Genomic DNA, 17,520 nt, shown 5'->3' with positions numbered 1-17,520 from the left:
AGTGAAAACCAAATTGAAATCCTACTGTAGCGTAACAAAGGGTTTTGGCAAACTGCAAAACGTTAAGAAATATCATTACAACAGGTAATTTGAACTAGGAGGGCAGATCCAACAAATGCAAGCCCACTAATTTAGCAGTGGGGTGACTGGCTGCCAAAAATACATCAATTACTTTATAAGGAATATCAAAGGAAATCAACTGCCACCGCCCAATCTCTATGATAGAAGCCCATACCCAGAAGTTCCAGGTACCACAGTCTCCATGCCAAATCCAGAGCAACTGAAATCACTTGGGCCTGGTTGTTCCATATTTTCTTCAGAACTGGGCAGGGGAGGTAGCATTAGGAAGGCATACAAAAGCCCCATGCTTCACTTTAGGCAGAATGTGTATGAGAGCACAAACCTTCTGGGAGAACTTCAACTCTCGTTTTCAGTAGTGGCAAATCGATCAAGCCAGGGTTCTCTCCATTGTTGAAAAAAGCCTGCATCTCCTCTGAGTGTAGCGGCTATTTGTGATAGGCTAGGTTTCGCTTGCTGATTTTGTCCGCCCTGTTGTTCAAAGATCCCACCAGATGTTTCATAATCAGAGAGGTGCCCTGATGACCCACCCAGTGCCAGAGGCGGAGAGTCTCCTGACACAGAACCCAGGACTCCACCTTGCTCTGCCTGTGCAGTACCACATGGTGGTGGTGTGGCCCCATAAGAACCTATACCACCTCTCTTTGATGCTTGGCAGGAAGGCCTTCAACATCAAGTGAATTGCCCAAAACTCCAGCAAAATGATGTGGAGGCGGCTCGCAATTGGCAACCAGACTCTTCAGAACTCCACCTCTCACAGATGACCAAGTAGAGAGACATCCATCGTTCCAGTCAAGTCTGAGTAGGTTAGCAGATGGGTCTGCTGCTGGTCCAACAACAGTCACGTAGTCACCACTGAAGATCTCCTGCAGTACTCTCCAAAACTTACATTAGATTAGACAGATTCCCCTGGGCATGGTCCAGTGAGACTTCAGATCCCACTGGAAAGCTGAAATGTGCCATCTGATGTTGCTGGTGAGGAGGATGCAGGTGGCCAGTAGACAAAGAAGCCTCAGAGTTATCCTCACTCAAACCCCGGACAGGGGCTGAAGCATCAGATCATATCCAGAATGACCTAAACTTGTTAACCTGGAGAGTGGGCCCGAAGGTGCACTGTATCCAGGATGGCTCTGTAAAAAGGAAGCCCCTGCAAAGGAGTCAGGTGACTTTAGCAGGTTGACTGAGAACCTCAACAAACTCAGGAATCTCGCTCTCATCTGGAGGAGTTCTGCGACTTATGTGCGAGTTCACCTTCAGCAGCCATTATCGAGAATGGGTAAATCTGGTACCATCAACCTCTGATGATAGGCAGCTCTCACCACCATCACCTTTGTGAATACTTGAAGGGCACTAGTGGGGTCTCCTGGATCCAGAGCAGACAGAACTTAGCATAAGGTGAGCGTCTTGTATTTGTCCTCATGCAGGAAGGAGTTCAGAGGGTGAAAATCCAAAATAGGACGAGGGCATCCATCTTTTCTCAGCATAAGGATGTAACAGGAATAACATCCAGTCCCCACTTCCGAGGTTGGTACCCTCTCAATGGCTCCTTTGGCCAGGAGAGTTTGCATCTCCTGATGCAAAATAGACAGATGGTTCCCTAAGCAAACTGATGTGATGCAGGTCAAAAAAGACAATGGCAGGGTGCAGCCACATTTGATGATTTGAAGTATCCACCTGCCAGCCTTGCCTCCTATAGGATGGTTGTGTGCCACTAAGGGCATTCTACAGACGCTTTGAAGTTATTGTTGGATGGTTGAGGGACCAAGATGTATGCCGTTTCTGATGGTCTGTTCGTTGTTTGCTAGGGCCATGGCCTCAGCCTCAAAAGGGCTGAGAGACTTTTTGTGCGGAGAGCTGGGCTTGTCACTGCTGATAAGCCAAGCCCCTGGCATATCACTGAAAATGAAGCAACTGTAGGGGACATTGCTGAACTGGCACCAAAAGAGTGCACCATGGCTTGTCTCACTTTAAAAACCATGAGGGAAGAGTCCTCCTTTTCGACAAACACCTGGGATTCCAGCAAAAGGCATGTCCATTAGGGAAGCCTGGATGTCCCCGGAGCAGCATGTGGAACTTATTCACACGTGATGCCGAAGCACCACACTTGACCTAATAGCTCGTCAGCAGTGTCTAAGTCAAACCAGATGAAAAAAGTGGTCGCATCCTGGCCATCCTGATTGGTTTGGGCCAAGGACATCCTCAATTCTTCTTAGACTGCTGATAAAATCACATCAACCATTTACAAGAGGGCATGGGTTTAGTATCCCAGGAAGTCGCTGGTGTTGACCAACATCAAGGCAAGGCTGGCTTACAAAAACATCCTCTTACCAAGTGTTTTTATGCGTTTGGGCCCTCTGTTTGGAGAAGTAGTTAGAAAGGTTTTAGGATTCACTCTGCTTGTGGAAGCCTGCACCACCAAATTGTGAGGAACTTGATGCAGAGTTAAAAAATCTGGGTAATCTGGAACAGGCCTACGGCAATGTGCGACTTGGGGATTCAGCAGAGGGCCAGAATATGCTTTAGCCAAGAGCCTGAAGAACCTCAATGAGGACATTAGTTTTTACCTCCATCGTGGCGACGTAGAGGTCAAAAGCTTCAGCAGTTTTCCTAATTGCTTTGACAAAGGATGTACTTTCCTCAGCTGCTGGTCTAGGAGGGGAAAGCAACCCAGTAACGGGTGCAGTTACCAGTCCACTGTCATTTTGCAGATCCAAGTACCAGTGATCTTCACTATACACTGGGCAAACTTGTCCGCATCAACATCATTGTGGCATCCATACAGCTGATTGAGATCAGAGTCAAATTTTACTTTTTTTAAAATAGGGCCTTGTGATTGGCAGAGGGAGCTTTTTCTCCCTTTGGCCATTTCATCACTGTGGCACTTGTGCTGCTACTGCGGGACCGAGCAATCTAATTGGCTGGCCGCAACTCTGAGGTAAATGTTGCAGCCATCTTTACAGGTCATAATGGCTCCATCGCTGTGTCATGAAAAACTCTGTGGAAAAGGGCACAGTGGGAAAGTGTAGGGACGCTGACTCCCAGGCACTTGTGGAGGGCACCCAGAGGGACCAGTGGGTCCCCAGAAGTTAAAATAAAAATAAAAAAAAGTTTGGGCTGTAGGCACCAAAGTACTTCCATTGGTCTCAGAGTAACAGTCCTGTAAAGAATCTTCCATGAGGACCTTTGCAGAGTACCATGGGGCGGAAGCCAGCAAGACGGGTACTGCGGTACTTGAAAAAATTTTTTTTTTTTTTTTATTTTACATAAAAAAAAGGTGGGGGGAGGGGGTGGATGCAGGCTGGCCGCCTATCAGAGGTGTGTGTGTGTGTGTGTGTGTGGGGGGGGTTGGGGGGGGGGGGGGGGAATGGAGGGGTGTGTTTGTGGCAAAGTTGGACACTGGGCCTGGTCTCAGGCCAGGCTCTACAGCCAACCTCATGCTTTCATATAGCCAAAAGATTTAAATTCAAGGATTCCATTAAAAAACATGAGGCATAGGACCCCAAGCATTTCACCCGCCACCTCTTACAACACTTTATGAATATTCCATACTTAAAAGTAATGTTGGATTTAGGTCAGGATGCAACACAATTCTACTGACAGGAGTCGTAAATAAAAAGACTCACACTGACACCGGTTTAGTGTACAGTTGTTTCTCTGGTCATTGAAAAGTTGCTTCTTCCACTCCATTTCCCAAGCAAATACTGCAAGCATTAGGCTGCAACAAACCCAGACACTGAAAAGTCTTGTGCCGCAGGTGCCACCTTGCACGTGGCCATCAAACACTTCATGTGAGGGCCACCTTGGGTGTGAGAGTGTTGGGGAGTTGTCGAGCAGCTGCAGTACTCAAGCAGCATTTACCCGACAATTATAAAGTGCAAGGCGATGTAAATCATAGGCAAAGTCAATAGGTCTCGTTTCTATTTTGATTTCTGACTAAACATTTAGAAAAGGCCCGCTGCGGAGAAAAAGCAGAGCAAAAAACATTTTTTTCTTGCACAATACATACTTTAATGAGTGCTGATTAAGTGTCCTTTTGAAATGCAAAGTAGCCCCCACATGCTCTGCAATCAAGTGCTACAGAGGAGCGGGATGATACACCAAAGAGCCAACAGAATAAAATGTGAGAGAAATACTTCTCTGTGAGAATCCAAAACCTACTTCATATGTATTTCAAAACATCGGTCACAATATGTCTTGTAGACTGCTGCGCTGTTAAGTCAGATCTAATAAGTTCCAATCTGCTATGCTCAATACTGCAGTACAGGTTAACATAAGTGGGATGCTAACAATTTTTTAAAGGGAACTTGAGAAATGGCACCAAATCACTAGAAAGACCAAAATACTTTCAACCCTCACACTGCTACAGTGGATAGCAGGTATGTATCCATACGATATTGATCATCAGCTCCTGGCTCTTGTTCTGCTGTCCTTGCCTGTGCTGCTGGTTCACCAACTCAATCATCTTTCCTCTAATTTGCATATTGCACTCTATGGTACAGTACAATGAGCGCTGCCCTTTCCTTACACTGGGACATGGGTCCTGCATGGACCAATAAGCAGTCTATACTTAAGAGGACTTGGCACAATGTGCGTATGCATGGATGACCACTTCTTTCCCATGGGAGAGTGGGGCTCTGTGTCGATTCTTGTTATTATACACAGATCTCTTTTCTGTGAGTGGGAGAGATGAGGAACAGGGAGGGGTCATGGTTGGGTGAAGCAATAACCTCACAGAAGAGGGTCTAAAGGGACAGGTCTTCCAGACTGGTACGGAACAAGAGGATATAATGCTATACTCTTTATGAGCATTGATGTACAAGTTCTTTCAATCTTAGGACTCCAGTCGAAGTGCACCTAAGACAACAATCAACCTATCTGTTCCGACTTACTCTTGTCTGATCACCAACAACAGGCCATTGTAACATGACTCATACTAGTACATTATAAATTCATTTTGATGCGGTGAACTATAGGAAAATATATAGGCATCGGTAGCCAAAGTCTGATGCACTACATTCAAGAAAATTGTGTTTAGAATTTTTATTATTACACATTTACAAATCATTTTGTGACTTGCTCTAAACATACTAACTTGACTACAAGTTAACTTGTATGTAGTTTAGACCATGCAAGTTTAGACGTAAGTCTTAAACTCAGCACATTGAGGGTCAAAGAAAAATAATGGAGGCTTAATATTGATATACTGACAGATCGAAAAAAATGGAGAAAAAAGTAAGATTGGAATAGAAAACTACTTTCAAGATAATAAGCGTGCACGCTACACGCCCAAATATTTTGTGGGTTGCTATGAACCAGACCATTTGAAATTCAATTATTGGAATTGTTGCAGAATGAAATAAGAAAAGGAGAAGTAGGATTGTAGTAACTAAACGTGATATGAACATTTTAGAAAAAGAACAAAGAAATAGTAATAGACTTATTTGACAAGCTCAAGGTGATGTTATATGAATATCACACCATTATAAACATTGAAGAGGGCCAAAGGTCGTTTGTGCAGACACCTGGCCGTTTGGGGTCAAAATAGAGCTGGCAGAATGTACATATATAAGTGCAATAACAACATGCATAGGTGTGATGTTTACAGATAATGAAGTCATTCTTAAGACTGTTTTGTTAAAGAAATTCTACACTCCTGACACAGTAAGTGAGGTAAAATACACTGAAGGATATTTACATAGAATGGGCCTCTGGTCATTGACAAGGACAAAAGAGGCATCCCTTTGATGATAATATCAGAGCTAAATAAGTGAAGAAGGCTGTTTGTTTCATTCCACTGGAGAAAGCTCCGGAAACAGATGGTCTACCATATACTTTTTTTTAATAAAACATTTAGAGACTATTATGCTACAACTGTTAAATTCATTCACTCACTTCCACAAGGACAAACCATCTATCTCTTTTACTGAAGCATCTAAAGTTCTGAATCCAAAAAAGCAGAACGATCCCTTGAACAATCCAGCTACCCGCCTGCATCCCTTTTGTCTCAGAATATAAAATTGGCGCTAAAGTCCTTTCCAACAGATTAAACCCAAGTTTACTGCTAATAATTGCAAAAGAACAGGCTTTATGAAGGGGTAGCAAAAGGCAATCTCCGACTAGATACACACGTATAGAGCAAGCCAAAAAATGTAAATCTTCAGCAGCAGTAATTACAGTAGGTGCTGAAAGGAGTTTGGTAGCTCCAAAGCCTTTTTTTTTAATTTATTTTAAACAGGCAGCACTGTGAAAGGCCAGGTTCGGTGACTACTTTATTAGAGCTGTCATTGCACCCTATCTAAGCCCAAAAGTCACTGGATTGAAAAAGGAAACCCATTTGATTGGGGACTTAACAGAGCACTAATTTTGCTTGCATGTACTCAAATGCAACAATGAACTGTTATGGGAAATCTGGATTTTTATGATTTCTTAAAGATAAAAAGTACCCCTTTCAAACCTGCAGATTTTACATACAGAGCCAACTTATGGTATGTATAAAATCAGCATCGAAAGAACATGGGGGATTCTCAATTTACACATTTTCGTGGATGCTGTTTCTGACCTAAAAAAGTGACTTGTCTAGAGATCTGGCAGTTTAATTTGATAAAGCTGACAAGGTTTGTCTTACATTGGAATTTTAATTCAGGCCAAAGCTTTCACAACAGCTGTGTATTGGGAAGTCCTGAAAATACAGAGGACCATCCGGAATCCTTAAAAGCTTGCTTCAAAGACTAGGGGGCATATTTATATTGCCCTAGCGCCACCTTGCGCCACATTAACGTAATTTTTTAAAATGTTAATGTGGCCCAACGAGGCCACAATCCCAGCGTCTTATTTACAGGGGTGCGCAATACATGCATTGCGCCACCCTGTAACCCTGTGTGCTACATTATGCCTACGCCAGGCATAATGTATGCAAAGGGGGCGTTCCCCCGTTAGGGGAGCTGGAAAATGGCGAAAGGAAATGGCACTTTTAACGGCTGCTCAGGAGCAGGCGTTAAAAGGGCCCTTCCATTCTTTAGAATGGGACCCTAAGTACCCTGCAGAAGTAGCACCAATATTTTGGCGCTACTCCTGAAGAGTACATCAATAGCGTCATGAATAATGACGCTACTGCCCCCACCCTGCGCTGTGGTGCGCCGTATATTTTAAATATCACGCACACATGGTGGCGGTAGGGGGGGGTGCTAAGGGGCGCAGGGAAAGTGGCGCTGAACACAGTGCAGCGCCACTTTCCATAAATCTGCCCCTAGGACTTTTGCAATCAGGCAAATGTTGGCATTATACTGATATGCCTGGTACCATTCTACATATGATGTATGAATGTGTAATGATTTCCTCTTTCTGGGAAAAGGGTCAGGATATACGTAAAGTATCTGAGCAAGATATTTCATGTCAACTAGCCTGATCTTCTCTGGACCCTTATGCAGCGCTCCCCATACTCACAAGTAAAGAGAATATACTCTTCCTGGATCTCCTGCTTGCACTAGCATCAAGATTAGTGGTTGTGTGGGTGTCAAGAGGTAAACGATGTCTCTTATCACTAATTGTGATCATGGATATGTTGTGCACAAAAAAAAAAAGTGACACTTTATGGAAATGCATTCTCACTGTACGAAATTACATCATTCTAAGTATGACTGGGATTAGATCCATTACGACAAGCGTTGAAACTGCCTTAAATTAATAGGATCTGTACTCCTTTTGGGATTGATGACCCTTTATTCCTTGTGTACTCATCCATGTGCAACATTTTTCTTTTGATTTCATTTGTTGCTGATTTTAATTGTGATATAACAGGTAGTTATCTGTATTACTCTTTATAATTTAATTTTTCTTGCTTTTCTTTCTTTCTTACCTTCTTTTTTTCTCTCTGTTAGAGTTTACTGATTAGGTTATTAGTACATACGTTTATGAGGTTGATACTGGGTTGAGCGACCAAGTTTACTAGATTAAAAATTGCATCAAACTACAGTTGCTTAATTTATGAGCATATATTATGTCTGAAAGCTTATTGCTGCTTGCAGGGCTATGTGCTGCCATATTGTTCATGTTTTTCCTTTCTCGGTCTTTGAACTAATTACTATAAAAATGTGTTACAAACTCCAAAAGGGGTAGGTCAGCTGGAAATCACAGTGTGAATTATCCGAAAATATTTCTATACTGAAACAAAATTGTAATCAATTTACACAGCACTGAGCGATTGAACTGCGAAACAAAGTTTGTGTCAAAATACTTCAAATTACTTTCAGAAATACGAGGTAGTTCTGTTTTCTTCGCTGCCTGCCTTAGCATGTAGGTTAAATAGACATCTCTCTCGGAAACGATTGTGCGATGAAGGTCAGGAAATTCCCCAATCATTTCAGCCATCATCTGCTCCAGCAAGTCCTTTTGTTTGCATTTCTCTACATCATCTTTACTGAAAGAAAATGGAGCGCATATTTACTTTCATTTCTAAAACTGGACAAACTTTGTTTGATATCATGATTTTAGATTTACAGATATTTAGAAGGCAACCACTATTATGTATGCTAACAGGAATACCTCGATTGGAATACATTTCCTAAGTTTACCTGAAAAGAGATTTAGCTTACTGAAAACGAAGTCTTTTAGCGAAAGATCAAAAGAGGGTTCAGTGAAGCAACAGCAAGTCCATTATCCAGCAGTCATGGTATAGACTTAATAATCCTTTTGTAAAAGAAATGTGCTCAATTGTGTACATTAAACCTCCTCCCAGTACCATCATTCTATCTTGTCCAACCAGATCATTTCCCAGCTCTGAATATCTCCTTACTATAGTTACAGTTCATAATTCAAATACACAATCGTCAAGGTAAAATGTGCTACTTTTTGTGATCAACTGGCATTTAATTATTCAGTCAGTATTTTCACCCATTTGAAAGGCACCAGGAGAAGTGACATCCCTCTCACTCCACATGCACCAACTTATGCTTGTGGGGCTAGTGTCTCAACTGGAATATGCATAAGCACACCAAAGGATCCCCTGAAGGAGAAGATTGCTGTACAATTCTTGCTTATGGAATAGCAGGAAAGAATCTATCTGCTAACCATGTTACATGCAATGAATAGCAAAACAGTGGAATTTATCAGATGTGAGGCATACGTCTGCATGCATCAGTATCAGATACAATTTAATAATTACATTTATCACAGAAGAGTCTCTTATAAATATAGGGTCAAAACAATGAAATCATTAAGTCACACTTTCCCATTGCAACAGTTAGATCAATATTTAAAGTCCAAAGTGGTGGTCCGAAGTGCCACAGGGATCACCCCGTACTGTAGTCTTCATTGTGATCCAAAAAAGACAGAATAATACTCTTGAGGCAGAAGGGAATTTTTTCTCCTTATTATTACATAACTGTGTTGATCGCTGCTTCGACTTTTCAGTCCCAATTCGTCTGAAAAGTACACAGGACCATCCCCAGGACCAAGTTTCGAAATTTATACTTATGAAGATCCTTGCCAGAAAAAAAGGTCACTAATTCCCAACACTGTAAATTACAAAGCCTGAAATGCTTTTTTGTTAAATCTGCAACAAAAGCCATCAACCATACATCCGAAATAATTCATAATGTAACTTCGCTGTATTGACACAAAAACGTGAGGAGAGGTGCAAACGTCAAGCGGACAGATCAGATATTAACAGGCCTGATAAGATCTCCTCAGTGGCACATTTATCGGAACTCCCCAGGGGCACCTTTGTTACAAGGGTAGACTAACTCTGTGGTAGCTGAGAGATTGCAATATTGAGGACTACTCTGCACCTCAGGATCACGCCAGAGGAGTGTTACAGAAAGTGAAACTTGCTGGCTGACAGTTCTACCGTAGAGGAAGGATGGACCAATGGGAGGTGGTCTCTACACAGAGTGGGTCCAGTATGAAACAAGCATAGTGATGCAGGTTGACCTTCGATGGTCCTTTGTTATAATGAAAAATAAAAAGCAAGGTGTCATTGAGTTAGGATTGAACTCCTCATATGGCTGGGAAAAGTGTGCCAATCTGGACCGTTTTTGCCCTTGTCTGCCTGTCCAATGCACTTGGCTCTGGTGGTCAAAGGGTGCCTCTAAAGTGTACCTTCCAGCACTCTCTTGTACAATATTTGCAATTCCCCTCACCCAGGATTCTTAACATTCCCTCAGTGTTTGACTGTGTGATTGTGTGGGCACATGTGTAGTATGGTTGAAGAGCACAGTGCCCAGTTAATCGTTTGCAAAAGACATACGTTAATGCTGCACAAGATGATGGATCCCTTCCAGTTGCATTGTTCCATCCCTTGCACCAGAATGTTTGTCTGTTGCTGTCGTGGTAATGGTACCAGGAAACCACACAGATGTCTGGATGAGGTATGAGCTGACAGAATACCTACAATTAATACCAGCTTGCTTATACCTAGTACCAAAACCTGAGCTCCTATTCCTCCCTCACTCATGTTTGGAGTCACTTGGCAATCACAAGGCCTTGGATGAAGAAGCCAGGGTACAATCTACTTTTCATTATCCAGAGGGTTTCGGCCTCTTCCAACAACTTTTCTGAGGTACAGAAAACTCTGACCCTGCCCTGATTGGAAGAACATCCGAATTTTATAGAAAGATTGTGCTTTAATTGGCCATACCTTCATTCTATTGCACTAAAAAGAAGGATAAACAAAAATTTAGTGACCAGAGTAGAGTTTATGCACCAGACAATTGGAACAATTACCACTGACAGGAATCTGTTGTGGTTTCTGACTAAGTAAGGACCGTAACCAAGAAGAGGAGAAGACATGTACTGCAACTTGTCCTAGGTGGGAAGAGGAAGCTATACTGTTTAGTTTGTGGCAACAATTCAGACCCCAGCCAGGAGGCTAAAGAAGACCACCTGACTGAAACCTATGAAGAGTTAAAATGTAGATAATGAGCTGTTAAGGGCCCATGTGGACTTTGCGGCACAGCTGAACGGAAACTGAAGGATACCCTTCTGGAATAAGATTCTGGTATACACAGAAAGCATTCCAGGAATGTGTGGGGAGTCTGGCACTCTCTCTGGTGAGCCATACGCAATCCCCTACTAGGCTGGACTGCACATCTACCAATTTCCAGGCTGAGAGGCAGATGGAGGTATGTACTCTTCATTCTTTGCATAGTTTGCTGTGGACAGCGACACAAAGTCTTGAATACGCTTGAGCTACCATTCGACATAATATGTTTCAGAGACTCAATACTGAAATTAAGCACTTTCTTCAAGAACAGGGGTACATAATACAAATCTTAAATGCTTTGCACCACATTTTCTTGACTTCTTACAACAGACATAATTAAACATATCTGACTTGAATAAACTTGCCAAATGTGTTCTTACCTGATAGGATCAGATAAGAAGCAGAGACCCCATGCAAGTTTGGCTTTCTGCCAAAAGGAAAGTGCAGCAATTGCTCTCTTGAAAGTGACAGGTATGGGTCTATCTCCGAGATGAAATTTACAGAAAGGCACTCTACTGGCCTGTAACAAAAAAATAATAACAAAGCAAATGTATTAAGATAGATTTATATAGACATTACAAATTTAATAACACATTGCATATGTATATGATCAAAAATTAAACTTTCATGAACATTAAATGAGTGTTTTCCATTATTTCACAGCAATAATTTTGCCTACTGGGATATCAATCAGAATTGTACTTCACATATTTGAACTATCTTGCAAACACAACATATGCTTTCAATCCTTTTACTTTTATAAATAAATGAGACACTTTTGTTTTTTTACAAATTGGACAGATAAGAGTATGTGTGTACTGGAATTATTAAGTTGAATTTCACACATCTACTGTATGTTCACATATACGTTATGTCCTCATAAATAGTCTTTGCCCATGCTCACCTAAGGTTACTATGCCAAGTCCTGCCCTTAATAGCCCATTAAGTAAGTGTGAGTAAAAAAAGACACTAATAGGTGCATATTACAATCAAAAACATCATTCACCGCTGGTAATAATCTTTTTGGTGGATACTCTATCTACCTGTAGGTTCTTCACATCTTAAATATCCCCAGGCGCCAGACTGGATGTGGCACTTCACAACAGCTCCAGTTAGCATTGGTTACAGTGCTGTCAATGGAGCCTGATAGTGGCACCCCAGCATCCTGATGGCAGTTCTTCATACATTTTTACAAGTCCTCAGAGGCACAGACTATGATGGCATTGGGTCAAAAGGGAATATACAGTGCATCAAAATGATACTGGAACCTTGTAAATTTTCAGAGGTCTATGACAATAAATCATAACAGAGAGGTGGGCAGGATAGGTGAGGAAATAGTGGTTAGGTATAGTCCCCAAACGAAATATTGTTACTAAAGATAAATAACTTTTTTTCTGATGGATACCTTTTCTTTCTTGCAGATTCCCCACTTCTTGAATTATACTACAGCAGTTCCCCTCTTCCAATCAAAATGACCACTCGTTCTTATTCCAAATTCAAACAATAAATGCTTGCCGAATGTGTGAAGGAAAGCCAATGCTGCTGTGGACAACAACTCTGGTATCATCACTCCCATGGCCAGTGCCAAGGTAGAGCCTTCGTTTTGGCGGAATGATCTTGGATTACTTCTGGTGGTTCCTTAATGCAAAGGACAATCCCCAATGACAGTCATCTTCTGGACCTTCTTGTTGCCCACATATCCAACGAAGAATCGATTGTCTGATCTGAATTCCTTTATACAATTGATGTAGAAGTTGGCTGTCCTGCAATGGTCCATCTCCTCCTCTTTGGTTTAATAAGAGTGTGGGGTGGGAGGGGGCAAAGAGGTGGTAGGGGAAGGGAAAATGAGGAGGTGCAATGGACAGCCCCATATGGAATGAGGTAACCAAATTAGGTAGAAAAGCTGCGCTAGTTCAAACCATCTTACAACTTTTTCGGGCCATGGGTAAAACATTCTGGGGTCCACTGTTCAAAACAACTTTGATTTAATATCCATGTTTAGCTTCTTCAATCCCCTGTGACGATAAACAATACTGAATTATATAACAAGTTTCATAATGGGGGTATGCCCAAACAGCTGCCCTACATTTGCAAGTCAAACGTGCGAAAATACATTCTGGCACCTAGACTGCTGGATGAATACAATGCAGATATTGTTAAAAGTATGCTTCCCCCAATCAATGTCAGAGTCTATTATTACTTGACTCCTAAAGCCAGGCCCTGACCCGTACCGACGGGCCTTGTACAGATGACTGTTGTTATTAACCTTAACAATAAACGAATATTCTGGCCCAGAGAATAGTGCAGAGTTAGTGCTCCCGGAGCAGGTCGGGTTTATGCCACAGCATTCAACCACCCTTAACTTGCATACATTGATGGCTGTCTTACACTGGGTTGATTCAGGTGCACTAGCAGCAGCCGTTTTACTAGATGCTAAAAAAGGAGTTTTGTGCATTAAAATGGGCATGCATGCATGAAGTACTTAGATGTATGGGTTTAAGAAGGGATTTCCTAAGTATTGTAGGCTAATACACAGACCAAACAGCTTGGTTAAAAGCAAACCATAGGTAGTAGGGGCACCCAGTAGGAGTGCCCTCTTTTTCCATTGATATTCGTCCTCGCTATAGACCCCCTGGCCAGTTGGCAATGTGGAATTTATACGAGGGGTGAATCTCTGCTGAAATCATTATATGCCGAGGATATTGTTTTGTATGTACAAAACCCAAAGAACAATGTTGCTCTCATTATAACAAATGCCATGAAGATCAGCGGGTACTGAGAGAGGGGGGTTCTTACCTCACTGGAGAGTGCCTATTAAGATGGAAAACAGATGGAGTAAAACACTCAGGTATCTATGTGACCAGGGAGGCAGCGAAAATGAAGCAGCAACATTTTAGAACAGCCTTTGAAGGGCTTAAAATGACTGTTGAACAATGGCTGCAGCGTCCACTATCGATTTTATGGGGCATCTTGCTTATTAAGATATGCTGCCAAAATGTTTGTATCCACTTAACAACATACCTATATGCATTCCTAACAGCCCCGCATTAAATGGGAAGTCCTCACTCTGCCCATGGTATCAGAGCCTGATCTGCACCTCCACTATTTGAAGTGCACAGGTCAGGTACTGGCTCAAAAAGCCGCACTCGTTAATGCACGTCCGGATAGAGCAGATTCTGGCCAGGCTCCATTCTCTGTAGATGATCTGTGCAAGATGCAAATGTCTGGCCAGCAAATGTAGATGGTATTGGTATCAACTGGGCCTAGAGGGAAACAGTTTGACAAACTGGTATGAGCATTACTTATTCACCCCCCCCCCCCTCTCCCGCTTTTTGAGTATAACTTGGAACCCTCTTATCATTCCCTCCCCCCTTCCATTTCGAAAAATCTACTTTGGTTGTCCTGAGAAAGAAATGGATTGAGGTTCTGGGTAATGTATTTATTTTTCTTGGACCTAAAGACATACAAAGATAAGGGGGCAGCACCGTGTTGGCAGCCCCAGTATACCAAGATTTCGAGGGGAGGTGCAATCCATCTCCCTGGATTTTCTGTGACCCCCTTCTGAGCTCAATATTCTTACTAAATTGATTCAGAGCAGTGATGCAGAAAAAAAAATCTCTTTATGTACACAGAGACAGTGGGAATTGGAGACGTCCCGGGGTATGTGGCTAGACAAGCTTGAGAGCTTGATGTAGGTTGCATTATATCTGACACAAGCTAATGGTACGCTGTTTTTAAGTTAATAATATTCCATTTAAATATTGCCCCAAATTATTAAATTTCAAATTCACACACCGCTTATATTACACCCCGGAAAACAAAGCTAGGCTTTCGCAGGGAAATACCGTGAAGTGCGAAAATTCTAAAGAACTAAACGCTGCTTTTCTGCACACCTCACGGTCCTGCCCTTAACTGACGTAACGCTAGACTGGAGTTTTCCACTCTCTCTGCATGACGGTAGATGTAGCAAACACTCTGCTGCCACTGCTAGGTGTCACTGACGTGATCCCTAAAAAAAGATCTGTAGATTTGTCTCCCTGGCACTTCTCTTGGCGGAGAGGCGGGTGTGGATGTGCTCTAAAGTGCTCACACAGGCTACTTAGATTAAGAACTTAGCTTGCTGTTAACATAGTGTGGGCAAATATAGTAGGTACCATGGTACATCCTAAGGTCCCCCAAATGACTTCTGGGAACCATGCAAATCCTATGTGACAGAACAGGAAAGAACACCTGCTCTGTAGGGCTATACTGGATCATTTGTTCATGTTAAGTGAAGTTATGAACTATGAGCATATGTACCAGCCAGAAGATGCGGTTTTCACTCTAGTGGTGTAACGATGTTTACTGTTATAATTACATTATCTTTAGGATTGCATAATGGCCAGAAATCTTTAGAGCACTCCGATGTCATGCTAAAATGTTTAAAAAAACATTACTAAAATAAAGCCTGAACATGCCTGCCATTTCATTTTCCACCTCGATGTAAATATTTTTTTTATGTGTATCTAAAATACTATATGGGGAATTCAGTGTCTAACCTGCCTGTTCCTCCCACTGTAGGAAAGACACAGTAAGGGTGACTTGATGGGTGCATACTATTAATATAAGACTACGCACATAGCTTTTGAAATCGTAACTTCAATTGTGAGATAGTCAGAATGACAAATCAATGTGGATTCATAAATGGCATTCTTATTGCAACAGTGAAAAATCAAAGTGCTTTTCTCAAGTTTTACACCACCCCATGGGTTGAAATCTGAATTTTTTCCTTAAATCGTAATCTATCTTGTCCCACCTCTACTCTATGTGTACATTTCTCGGACTAGACAGTGTACTCTGCCTCTGTTAAGTAAACGACTGGGAGAGGGGCAGCAGTGCTGTAACATCGGCCTCCAGCAACAAAAGCAGCAGTGCTTCACTCTTGCACACACCGTCCTCCCCCCCTCCACTCCCACCACTGCTTTGGGTTCCCAGCCAGGCTCTGGAGAGGGTTGAGTCTGGAGAAAGAGAGGTATGCATAACGAAATTATGAGATGGGTGAAACAGAACGAGAAGCAGCAGACAATAGTGGGTATTGTGTGGGAGTGGGGTAATAGGTTAAAACTACCTACTGGAATGTGCCTGCTAGGCAACACATGTCCAACCTCTCTGTGCGGGTGAAATAATTGTGCCCTCTTTTACTATTGAGGATATAATAAAACCTCTCTTTTTCCACCAATAGGTTGTACAACCCCGTCACACAATACCTCACTTTTCTCAAACTCAATACTCCCTTCCCCTCCGTTCCTGCACTGTTTGTTCTCTAACCTCTCAATGTATCTCAACATTCAGTCAGTACCTCATGTCATCAACTGTTTTCTATGTCTACCACTGTTCGCTCTGTGAGAAGCAAAGAGGTAAGGTGTAGTGACAGAGACGGAGAAAGCAAAGGAAGAGATATATGTTTGAGAGAGTAGTGAAAAAGATGAAGGATAAAGAGGTAAGGTGAAAACAGTAGTGAAGTGCAACAGACATGAGGAAGAGAGACAGCCGAGACAGAGAGTGGGCCGAGTTGTCTAGGAAGTCATAGTAAGTGGTAGAGAGAAGTAAAGGCACGAAGACCAGGCAAAGTAATGAGAGGGAACGGCAGGGTTGAGAGGTGTTTTTTAGTTAGAGAAAGGAGATAAAGGAGCGATAGAGGGAAGTGAGGTAAAAAGATGGAGGTGTAGAGACAGACATAGGTGAAGTACAGAGCAAAGGAGGCAGATATCTTCAATGTAATTGGACCAACTGTCTGGCGACATGAGAGTTAAGGATGAGGCAATTTTTATACACTCTTTATCAGTTTACTAGGGACCACTCTGGAAAGTGGGGGCCCCTGCATCATCATTCCTTTTTGCCCGTGCCTTAAAACAGCTCTGGAACAAGTTGTGTGGGTAGAAGCAGGAAAAGGTTGGATGGACACACAGCAGATGCAGCTCACTGACATATCAAGCTGAAGTGGCAAGCACCAACAACTGGCTTTAGAGTCCAAAAGCACAAATGGCAGATGTGTATGGGTTCCAAAGAAGCCCCCTCATCACGAACTTCAGAACCAAATGGTCAAATTGGAGCATGACAAATAGACAAGGTGGGACTTTGTACGTTAGCCAGTTTATATAATCTTAAAACAACTGGGGACTTAAACAAAGAGGGCTGATCAGGAAGACAAATGAATGCAGACAAGGCTGCAATATAATGTTTACTGTACTCATCACACAACCTTGCCCAGCTAATGCTGGAGATGGTTGTAATATTTCTGAAAGGTCTGCTTGTTATGTATGGGTAGTTCAGTAGTCCCATGTCACACACTGTGGTGAAGCACTTTAGGGCCTGCGTTGAGTCTCCATTTTAGATTGCACATTTTAGCTTCACATCTTTTTGTGTTGGTGATTTTTTACATGTTTACAGAAGGCACTGTACATGCAGCTTATTCCTGTTAAGTG

General features: G+C 42.3%; 1 protein-coding gene across 2 annotated transcripts in view; it reads right to left on the bottom strand.

Annotated features, from left to right (window-relative positions):
- The window catches only part of TRABD (TraB domain containing), a 251,994-nt gene that overhangs the window by 26,626 nt on the left and 207,848 nt on the right, over positions 1-17,520 (bottom strand). For both annotated transcript variants that reach the window (XM_069229632.1, XM_069229634.1), the window contains exons 7-8: positions 11,437-11,576; positions 8,322-8,494 (exon numbers count right to left, since the gene is read on the bottom strand). In XM_069229632.1, coding sequence (XP_069085733.1) covers positions 8,322-8,494; positions 11,437-11,576 — 313 coding nt within the window. The remainder of the gene's footprint in view (positions 1-8,321; positions 8,495-11,436; positions 11,577-17,520) is intronic.

Source organism: Pleurodeles waltl, chromosome 4_1, assembly GCF_031143425.1.
Source record: "Pleurodeles waltl isolate 20211129_DDA chromosome 4_1, aPleWal1.hap1.20221129, whole genome shotgun sequence".
Taxonomy (NCBI): Eukaryota; Metazoa; Chordata; class Amphibia; order Caudata; family Salamandridae; genus Pleurodeles; species Pleurodeles waltl.
Note: the sequence above shows the minus strand (reverse complement) of the source record. Positions and strands in the feature narration are given on the sequence as shown.